The sequence below is a fragment of the Notolabrus celidotus genome, chromosome 20 (assembly GCF_009762535.1).
Source record: "Notolabrus celidotus isolate fNotCel1 chromosome 20, fNotCel1.pri, whole genome shotgun sequence".
Taxonomy (NCBI): Eukaryota; Metazoa; Chordata; class Actinopteri; order Labriformes; family Labridae; genus Notolabrus; species Notolabrus celidotus.
The window spans coordinates 8703659-8714872 of NC_048291.1; the positions used below are offsets into that span (position 1 = coordinate 8703659).

The following is an 11214-nucleotide window of genomic DNA, read 5'->3' on the forward strand; positions in this document are numbered from 1 at the left end:
CCTGCAGCTGACGGGCGCGCGCACTCACCACGAGGCAGAACTTCATGAGGATTAAGTTTATTTTCTACTGTCTATGGTTGAGACTGACCCTCTCGCTCCGACTACCCCATTTATAACCGTTCCTGTGTGCGTGAATGCCCAACAAGTAAGTTGTGTGTCCTGTTATTATAAAGTGACGGAGAACTGACTTTTTCCCATCCGCAGGCATTCATATGTGTTACTTGATAAACTCCCGAAAGAGCAATTAGACGCCACGAGCAAGTGTCAGCTAATATATCTAATCACCTATATAATCATGTTTCTGTTCATTTCATGTTAAATTGAATAAATATGTTAAATTAAACACATTTGAGATTTCTTTTTAAATTAATATTTATTACTACATAAAAGCACAAAAGTACCGAAAATTGGTCCCGTTGAGTGCCGGTACCGATTCCCAGGTACCGGGTAACGGTACCGTATTGGTTCAAATGTGAAAGGTACCCATCCTACGCAACACAACAAAGAATCCTGCACCACTTCTCTGCCTTATAATTTTTTTCAATCATGTTATGTCATTTATGTACTTATTTCCTTTGGCTCGCGCCACATCAATAGGCTCCATGTAACAATTTCCCCAGTTAATTAGTAATGTAACGGAATCTGACAAGACTTCTGTTACAAGCCCTAAAAAAGTACTTCCTTGATAATCAGTAACTTCTTTCAAATCACTTCCTCTTCCATTTTTGTTGTTTTTAATGTTCTTTGATATCATCTATCTCTCTAACTGTCCTTCACTTAGCTTGTCCGTCTGATTTTTTCTTTTTGGTCATGTTTGATCTTCTGCCTTCATAATCTCTTGCTCTCACAGTGCCAGTTCAGTTGGTGGAACCAGCACCCCTACCAGTCCTCATCATGCTGGTCGTAGGATCCACCACCTGTCTCACCATGATTTGATGCGTGTCATCCCCTTTTTCTCCCTACATTTCTTCTCTCTCTTTCTCTCTTAATCTGTCCTTTCAGATAAATGCTAAATGCACTAAAAACATTAAAAAACATATGAATAATCCACATTGTTTATCAAGGACACTCAGATTTGGCTGTCCTAAAGTCTAGATTAAAGCTCAGGGGGTTTTGACCATTTTCAGTTGCAGCTCCTGAGCTCTGTAACTCTCCGTCCACGTTTGGCTGCCCCCCTCACTGCCTGCTTTTATATCAAACCTCAAATCGCACATTTGCTTTTCAACTATTTTTGGCCTCATTGTTTTTAATTAGTCTAATGTCCTAATGTGTTGTTTGGATGTTTGAATATTCGGTTCTTTAGGTCTCATAGTTGAGTTCCTGCTGTCTTAAATATCCTGTTTTTGCTTTGTGAACTCTGTTTTCGGTTTCATGCTTATTTCATATTTTTTGGTTTATTTCTGTTCACAGGTTTTTTGTTTAGAATAGCAGCCAGTTTCTCTAAACCCAGAGCAATAATTCATTTATAACATTTCATCCAAAACTGTTTTATTTATCTGCCTTAATTAGATGAAAACATCACATTTTAGTATTTCTTTAAATGAGCAGGAGAACACTTTTTTCTTCGGAGGACCATAAAAGACTCAAAATGAATTCTTAGCAGCGGTCACAAACTGTTAAGGATGTTCATGTATCCATCAGGGTTTTTGCAGAGTGAATAAGGCAGGATAAACTGGTACAAGTTAACACATGCAGCCCTCTAGTGTTTTATTTGAGTCACTACACCTGAGTGATATACTTAGGCCTAAGCATGATTGCATAAACCAACAGATGCTGAACACTTTGAAATCATATTTTTTCATTTGCAATATTTATTTATTTATAATGCTTGACACTTAGTGCCACAAAGAAAGAAAAGGCTATTGGAGCCAAGGGTGGAGGTGTAGCTGCTCCAGGGTGCCACGCTTTCCGTAACTTTGGAAGCACAGTTTAAGGAAATCAATGCAGCCTGGAAAGAAGGAGACGACAGGATTCAAGAGTTATGAATCAAAACAGAACTTTCCACATGAATGCTTTGTTTTGCTTGAGTCTGAAGACCCTTGATGAAAAACATGATGTCTTACCCATTGAGAGTTTGTCGCTAATACGGAGCTGGCCCGTGATGTAGCTCAATGTGTCGAATAAATGATCATGCAGCATGCGGTACATCAGCGCCCCCAGCTGCCACACTGTGGTGGGCTCAGCTCTGTATTTTTTATGAGTGATCCACTCAGGAGGGGCTAAAGCTCTGGTCCCTGTAATACAGGAAAAACACAGAAATGAGTAAAGAGAGAGCTTTGTGCAAACATAGAAGTCAATATCAGGAAAAAAACTGAATGAGTGATGAGCTGCAGCAAGACCCGGACATCATACCATTGTAGGAACGGATCCACTTCTTCTGAATGAAACTGCCACAACCGAAGTCAATGATTCGGAGACGGGGTATGCTGGAGCCACATTCTACCAGGATGTTTGCCATTTTGATGTCATTGTGAAGCACACCTCTGTTCTGAATGTCTAATGCTGCTTCCACCAACTGAGCCATGAAGATCTAACACAGAGAGAAACACATGAACGTATTTAAAAACACGAAAATGTAGAAACATAAAGGAGAAGTTATTTTTGACCAGATGGGTGTTTTGAAAAGTGAGATTGGTCTTCAGTACTTTTGTCTTTTGTTCATCAAAAGCTCCATAGGTTAGGGTATACATCGTCATATTCATGCTGGAATCTGGTCTCTCCATGACGATGATGAGCTCGTCATCCAGGTAATACCAGTCCAGCAGGGAGACTGCAGCGTGCTTCCCGACAGATTCTGGTCCGCCCCCGGCTCTTTCCATGAGAGCGACCTCTCTAGGGATCTTACTCAGCTGAAGAACAAAAAGGAATGACAGAAAAATGATTTTCCTTGTGACAAACCAGGAATATGGAAGTGATGGAGATGAATGTATTCAAATGAAAATGCAGGTGATGAGACTGGGATTGATTCACTCACTTCTGGTGCATGGTCCTGGTCTATCATGAGGATGCATTTGATGGCCACCTAGAAGACAATTGATTACATACATTTTATCGACAGCTCACACTGAGGTCACTCGAGGTGAAATATGCATGTGGTACTTACTGGTAAGAAATCTGCTTTACGGATGCCGGCATACACAAATCCAAAACCTCCTCTTCCGATCTCATGGAGCTTGAGATACTTTTCCTCATAGTTCTCTACAGGAACACAAACACGTGTTAGTTTTACTAACTCAAACTATGTGAAACTGTGCAATGAAGCAGGTGTGTGAAGTACAGAGAAAGTTATTTGCAGCCGGCTGTGACAAATCAGAGAATAACTCACTGAAACCTAAAGTTAAGAGATTTTTTGTGATTGAAGTTTAATGGAAGCATTCAAAGGATTCTGCCATGTCTTCATAATGCAAATCTTTAAAAAGCAGAAACTCTACTTGTAAAGGCACAATTTTCAAAATTCATGTTGGCCTAGAGGAATGTAAGGTGAATACGTCTTTTGGGACACACACTTACTCAAATTGAATCTCAAGTAAGAGTAATTGAATCTTTGGTTCAGTTTTGGTCTAATCTACCCTTTATACTACATCGTAGTAGAAGGAGAATGACTACATTAGACACGACATCTTTTAGTGTACACACTGTGAAAGTATTAAGAGACTATTCTCCCTCAGACTCCCAGCTCACCTCTGTTTGTGTGGGCTTTAAAGCGAGCGTTTTCAGGTTCCTCATCAGAGGACGAGGATGGAGTCTCTTGAAGCTTGGAGTCTCTCCTCTTCTTACTGGGTTTCTCTTCCTCGGTGCTGGCCTTTCTCTTTCTGTTCCCAGAGTTTGATTCCACCGACACATTGATGGATTTTGCAGCATCAGTGGATTTGCTCATCTTGAGCCTCTTCTTTGGGGTTTCTTTAACCAGGATGGCTCTCTTCCGGCTCACCTTCACCTCCAGGGACACATGTCCAGGTTTCTGGGCATCCATTTCTCCTCTATCCCTTTTAGGTTGTGTCTTCCTGCTCCTCAACCTGAAGTCATGCTCCACATTGGAGTCTTGATCGAGGGATTCGTTCCCGTTTCCTAGAAATAATGTTTTAAAAAATGATTACATGGTGATTAACGTTCGGGGGATTTATTTATTTACTTCAATCTGTACAGTAAGGCACATGAAACCAAATCAGGATGATAAAAATATAGGAAATATGTTTCAAAGTTGGTTCAATTCAGGGATTGAATAAATGCTTTCAATGAAAAAGGAGTGCACAGAAAACCCTTTATTTACAGGTTACCAATGATTTATAAATGCAGTCTTTCTTTCCAGTCACAAAGCAGATAAAAGCATGAAAAAAGCCTCTGATTGATTATAAAACTTCAGAAAAACTGTAATATTCACACACAAATTAACCCCTAAATGATTGAATTTTCTCTCCATCTGCTAACTCTATGATTCTGTTCAATTCAGGATTTAACTTCTATTCTCACCTTGCTGTTTGTCCAGCTGTTTGAGAGTCTTCTCAGACCTTGTGGGCTTCATTTTGTTAGTGAAGAGTCAACCAAAGTTTGCAAAAAAGCAGAGTCAGTGTGTCTTCAAAGCTCGAGCAATAGTGAGTGTATGTGAGATTTGAGTGTAAGTAGACCTTTTCATGGAATGCAATGAGCTGACATCACAATGAGGATAAAAATGAGGAAAACAATGAGTAAAACATTCTGTTCCATCAAAATTCTGACACTTAAAAACTACTGACAAGTGTTATTATTTAAATCTTTAATGGTTGTAACTTTATACTGATTGAAAAAGCAACATGAGTGGCATCTAATAATGTTATAAAGTGCTGAATGTGAACATTTTTAAGGCTACTAGCTTCTTTCCTTCCTCTGCTAGTAGCTCAATGTGGGTCAAAATTTTATTTTCAAGACTCAATTTTTCAATTCACTTTGCTTTATTGGCAATATACTTAGACATGTTGCCAAAGCACATAAGATTCATACACATATATTACATATATATTCATTACATATTATATTCATTACATATTTTATATGCATTAATAAACGATGGTATCAGCATATCTCAATGTCCTCATTTGATACGGTATGCTCATAAAACCTTCACCTGAAATCAAATATTATGGGAAGGTGCGTCCCTCAGGCTGTGACAGGCAGACCCATATTTAGCAGCCAGAGGAGCTGCTGACCCTTCCCCCAGGAGAACTGACAGTTTCTCTACTGGGGTTAATGTTGGGAAGTTTGTTACTATTTTAGTAATTTCGCTGTAGTGGGAATCTCTTAGTAAAGAGAACTTGCTACAGTGGAGGAGGAAGTGCATCTCTGTCTCTATGTCCCCTGTAGAGTAGTGAGCACATAGACGCTCCTCTCTTGGCAGCCATGTCTGCCTGTGTCTCCCTGTCTCTACAGCTAGCTGGTGGTCACTCAGCCTCTATTTGGTCAGGATACCTCTTTGTATCTCTGACACTGTACAGATATTCAGAAAATGTATAATCACGGTTTAGGGTCAAATAACAATTAATTCTACTTTGAGTCTTTGTTTGGTTTCTCCAGTGCTCTAAATACAGATCTTTGGAGTGCTTCATGATGAGTTTAATTTTGTTGTGTTTTGGATCGGTGCTGACTGGAGTCTGGCTGATTAGCTTCCTCACCAGCTGACTAAGGGGACAGTTTTCAGGGTTCAGCTCCTGGGTTTTTGGTGCTTTAAATTGAAGTGAGTCTTTTGGGCTTAAATACAGATGTGTCCAAAATTTGATTGCCCGTTTCTGAATGTTTAACAGTAATGGGAAACGTCCCAGTTCTGCTCGGCAGGCATTATTTAGAGTTTTTCTTTGAACATGTAGGATTCTTCTACATAATTCAGTATGGAGAGCCTCTATTGGGTGTTTGTCCCATGAGCCATGCTCCAGCCTACTGAGGGTCCCCAGATCTCACTTCCATACAGAGCTATAGGTACAATTACGCCATCAAATATTTTTGTCCAGATTCTAATTGGAATGTTAATCTTGAATTATTTGGTTTTTAATGCATAGATTGCCCTCTGTGCTTTTTCTTTAAGTGCATCTATTGCCATGTTAAAATTTCCTGATGCAGATATGTTCAGACCAATGTAAGTATAATTCTTTGTGTGTTTAATTTGAGTGTTATTCAGAGTAAAATCACATTTATTTTCAAGACATCTGGGCTCTCCATCTTTAATATCAGCAACCTCTCAACTTCACATTGATACCCAACCAAAGCAGTGAAACAGTTCAGCCTGCATAAGCCAGAGCAGGGACTATTATCCCTCCTGTGCATAAACTTGCTGTCATCAGGGCCGCAGAGCCAGTAACAGACACAGTGACCAGTTTTACATTAATAGCTTGTCTTTGTTCATCCAGCTAAAAATAAGCTTGCCAACCAACCTATCCACCCCATCGGTCTACCAACCAACCTCTTAGCCCACTGGCCAATTAGTCTGTTGACCAACCTAGCCAATGGCCAGCCGTCTGACAAAGTGTAGTTGTAAACAAACCAACATGGACCAAAAAGTGACCCAAACAACAGGCCGGCTGAACAACCATTATGCTAACTGACCATGCTAACCAAAAGCCAGCTCACAAACTGTCCAAGACCAACATGTGACTGACCAATCAGACTTCTGAACAACACGTTTTCTGACAAACAAGTCAGCAGACTGTTTTGAAAATGTAGCAGAAGTTTGCTGAAGTTGCAGTAGTAAACTAACAAGTCTGTTCTCTGCTTGATGACCGACAATGTTGACCATCGGTCCCGCAGACCTCATCAATCTGCCTAGATCAAGAAATCTGCTAACAAACTAGACTGTTGACTAATCGACCTGTTGTCTACCCAGCAGGCTGGTTATCCCAGTTAAAATAAAATGACAGTGGACAGAAAAAGATAACAAAATATCAACGTGGTGCAAATATCACGGTTCTTCATAAGCTTTTTTATGGGAGGTTGATATGCTGTGCATGTACAGGAAAATGTAAGCTGATATGTAAATAGGGCTGCACAGTGATGCAGTGGGTAGCGCTGTTGCGGGCAGGTGACATTCTGTGTGCAGTTTGCATGTTCTCCCCGTGCATGCGTGGGTTCTCTCTGGGTACTCTAGCTTGTTCCCACAGTCCAAAACATGTTCATCAGGTTGGTTGGTTACTGAATGGTTGTCTGTCTCTCCATGTTTGCCCTGTGATAGGCTGTTGACCTGTCAAGGATGAACCCTGCCTTCCACCCAGTATCAGCTGGGATAGGCCATAGACCCCAGCAAATCCAAATGGATGGATTTATATGTAAATAGGGTTGATATTGAAATGGTTGTTATTATTCTTGTTTTATTAGGCTTGGTTTAAGCCTGGTTTATACTTCTGCATTGAATGGACACCATAGCCTACGCACATAGGTCTGCGTAGGCCGTACCTATATGCATGTAGGGATGTGCACCTCCTCCAAAATGTAACTATGCATCGAATCAATTCTGACTGCATGCCCTGTGATTAGATGGGTGACATCAGGGATACTACGTCCATATTTTATACAGTCTATGATCGACCCACAAGAATGTAGTGCTCATGTCCGCGTCAGCCACTGCTTTATAGGGTCAACGCGTAAGTATAAACCATGCTTTAATGTGACAAAAATCCATTTTACACCAGAAGTCCTTGTGTAACATACTACCACAGGTCATCAAAAAACAAGTTTAATGTGTTGTTAATTGTCATTTTAATACCTGCTGGTCAAGTTTTCAAAATCATATTTTGGGTTTGAAATCCTACAAGAGATAAAGAGGACACTTGTAATTCATCAGCTTTATTCAGATTAGATTGTACAGGTTAGATCTGGTCCATAAGACAGAAACCAACAACACCATGAGCAATGCAAACAGAGCATCAAACATAAAGAAAAAAACATTACCACTGTGAACCACTGGATAGTGTTAAAAACATGTTCAGCAAGGAGAGACGATGGACTATATTTTAGAAGGAGTGATATTTGCCACTCTGATGTCATCCATTATTACAGACTCAAGTTTGACATTTTTTCCATCACCGTCTTGATTCTTTTAGAAGTCATGAGTGAGTACATTTTCATGAAAGAGATTAAGCTGTGGCGGTGAGAGGGTTAACAAGTATTAGCACTGGCTGTGATATAATCAAGATGCTAATTTAGACTAGCTAAAACAGGCTTCTAACAAAATGAAGTTTATTAAACCGTTAACAGTCAGCCCCTAAAAGTGTCTCGTAGCAGAATCAAACATTGAAAAAGACATTTTTTTAGGTGGCCATGGTAACAACTTGTCAAACACACTTAGTACTGCTCTACATCTCCTGCTTCCTGGTCTATTTGACTATATGAGATTATAATTTTCCAAAAATGAACATAATGCTGTATTGAAGAAGACTTGAAACTAGAGATTGAGACCATTAACTCATTAGAAACATGTTTACTGAAAGAATAAACCATTACTTTGAACACAAATATTTTTTTATCTCCTGATTGTAAATAACATTTGTTTGACCTGTTTTACTGGTTTGTCTCTTGAATGAATGTGCAGGTGTGTTCAACATAAATGGTTGATGTCGCTCCTTTCTTCCCAGCTAACCAATCACAGATGCATGATGTCATCAGAGACTTCTGGGTCAGCACTGGTGACCCCAACACCTGTGGTTAGCCATCGCTGGACGACAGGAGATGTACCTGCAAGAAAGGAATTATTGGTGTTTTTTTTTACTTTGATGCGCTGTTGTTGTTTTAGTTATTGTTGCTGTTCTGTGTTCTCACCTGCAGGCTTCTGTTGCTGTTGAGACTTCTGAGCTTGTGTTTTTTTGTCCTTTCTTCTCTCTCTCCCAGCTGCTGAGATTGACAGTGCCGCCATCTTACAAACACTGATTCTCTCCTTGTTACTTCCAGCTCCACTGCCTGTGCTCCTGTTAGACCGGTTACTGCTACTGATAACCCTCCCCCCTGTGCTATTGGTTCTTCCTGACCCAGAGGAGCTAATGATCCTTCCACCAGGTTGGCTTATTCTGTCATTGCTGCCTCCAATGCTGAGTTTGGATCCGCTCCCAGTACTACTTGTGTGACTCCCTCCTGCTGCCGAACCGCTCAGCCAACCACCACTACCCATACTGACATTCATTCTCCCCCCAGGACTCTGGGCTCTTTGGCTGCTGGTTTTCCCCACTCCACCTGACGTGCCTGCACTCCCTGCACTGCTCCCACGTCCACTAACTGAGCTGTAAACAGGCTTCCATTCACCACTGCCAGTACTAGCATATCTAACAGAGCTGCTAACCATGTGGCTCCCAGATGTGCCGCTGAGCCGGCCCCCACTACCAACACTACTACTGCGCCTTACAACACCACCTGAGCTGAGCCTGCCACCACTCCCAGAGCTACCAAGTCTTTGTGCACTACTTGGTGGGCTGATAACTCGGGTACAGTCTGCACTGCTGACACTACTCAAACGTCCAGGACTCCCACCATAAGCCCTCCATTCCCCACTGCCCCCACCAGAAAATCTTCCTGTTCTAGGTATTGCCAGTGGACTAGTTGTTGGTGGACTCATTGCTAGTTGTCTATCTACTAAGGAACTTTCTTTGTTGTCTGCATTTGGTAAGCTGCTGCTGGCACTCCATCTGCTTATGCGTCCTGTATCTCCACCATAGATCCTCCACTCTCCACTCCCTCTGCTGCCAAACCTCCCTGTTTCTGGTGGGCTTGTTGCCAGCTGCAGGGGGGTTGGTTGACTTACTCTTCTCTCTGTGTTGGGTAAATCATCACTCCCTCCTAGGCTCCAGGCACGTTTAAGATTGCCACTGTTGACTATCCGCTCTCCACTCCCTACACTACCAAATTTTGTTTCTGCTGGGCTTCTTGCAAGGAGCATTGTCACTTCACTTCTTGTGCCAGGGAAGCTGCTTTTACGTTCAGGACTTCTACCATAAACCTTCCACTCTCCACTCCCTCCACTACCAAATCTCCCAGTTTCTTGTGCGCTTGTTGCAGAATTTTGTTCTTTCTCTTCCTTGGGTAAGCTAGAGCCTTCATCCAGGCTGCTCTGACGTCCAAGGGTGCTATAAACCATCCACTCCCCACTGCCTCTTCTAGCAAAGCTCCCTGATTCTGGTCGGCTTGTCACTGGGAGTGTGGCCCCTGATGGGCTTTCTCCGCTCCCTTCCAAGCCCTTTGTTCCTCCCGGACAGCTGTATACATTATGGACCCTTTTGATGTCTGCATTATCCTCTGTACCTTTGTTCCTGTCTCTGGGACTTGGTGCATTGACAACATTTCTTCGACACAGGCCTCTGAAACCAAGCTGTTCCTCTTTGTCTGCTATGACACCACGTTCACCAGGACCATTAAACTGTGAGCCACCTGGATGGCTTCCGATCCCTTGACTGATTAATTTGCAACTGTTATTTGCACCATTCACACCAACCCTACTCACTTTATCTTCAAATGATCCAAAATACACACTGTCACCATCTCTCACAGAAATGTTGATGCTTTTGTTTTGGTCCTCTTTTGGCAAAGCTTGGTCTCCACTGAATGACAGAGACTCGCCTTCATCTTTTGTCGTAAGGACATATTTCTCCACTGGTCTTACATGTACATTTGCCTCAGTTGGACTTAGGCATGTTTCCTCGTCATCTTCAAAGTTTGGACTTAGACACTCCTTGACCTCAACTGGACTCAAACATGCGTCGTCATTTGGGCTGAGAAACCTATCTGGGTCCTCTGGACTCAGAAGGGAATCAGGACGTCTTATATCTAGATCAACTGGACAAAATACTTGATCACTCATGCTCATTACAAGATCTGTCTCAATTGGGCTAAGACATATCTCTGGCCTCAAGTCTGTGAATGGCTTTGTTGGGCTCATAATGAACATAGGACCATCTCCTGGATTCAGAAGCTCTTCAGTGCTGGATAAGCTCAAAGCCACACCAGAATCTGTTCGACTTGTAGACTTTTTTGACTCTGTCGTGCTCAACTGTGCTTCTTTACCAGCTAGATTAATCATCCCTTTGTCAATCTCAGCAGGGTCCATCAATACATTGTGAACATCACCAGAGACCACCTCAGTTTTACTCTCAAGGTTGAGATCGGTGTCTGGACAATGCAGTGCAACGTCAGATCCTGTTTGGGAATGCTCCATTGGCTCATTGGGTACACTATTCATCGCATCGCACACAGAACTCTGAACTACTTCTAGAG

General features: G+C 41.8%; 1 protein-coding gene across 1 annotated transcript; it reads right to left on the reverse strand.

The window, feature by feature from the left end:
* Positions 1-1639: 1639 nt before the first annotated feature.
* Positions 1640-4585, reverse strand: LOC117831721 (serine/threonine-protein kinase pim-2-like). Its single transcript, XM_034710528.1, has 8 exons — positions 4471-4585; positions 3682-4068; positions 3104-3198; positions 2975-3022; positions 2646-2849; positions 2353-2530; positions 2064-2234; positions 1640-1948 (listed from the first exon to the last, which is right to left on the reverse strand). The coding sequence occupies exons 1-8, from the start codon at positions 4520-4522 to the stop codon at positions 1860-1862; spliced, it is 1224 nt and encodes a 407-aa protein (XP_034566419.1). The 5' UTR covers positions 4523-4585; the 3' UTR covers positions 1640-1859.
* Between the last annotated feature and the right edge of the window lie 6629 nt (positions 4586-11214).

Bases quoted from the DNA above. Each gene is read 5' to 3' on its own strand.
- LOC117831721 (XM_034710528.1), bottom strand. From the start codon at position 4,522: ATGAAGCCCACAAGGTCTGAGAAGACTCTCAAACAGCTGGACAAACAG. The intron at 4,069-4,470 runs GTGAGAATAGAA...CATTATTTCTAG, and splicing joins ACAGCTGGACAAACAGCAAG to GAAACGGGAACGAATCCCTC. The intron at 1,949-2,063 runs GTAAGACATCAT...CCTTCTTTCCAG, and splicing joins TAGCGACAAACTCTCAATGG to GCTGCATTGATTTCCTTAAA.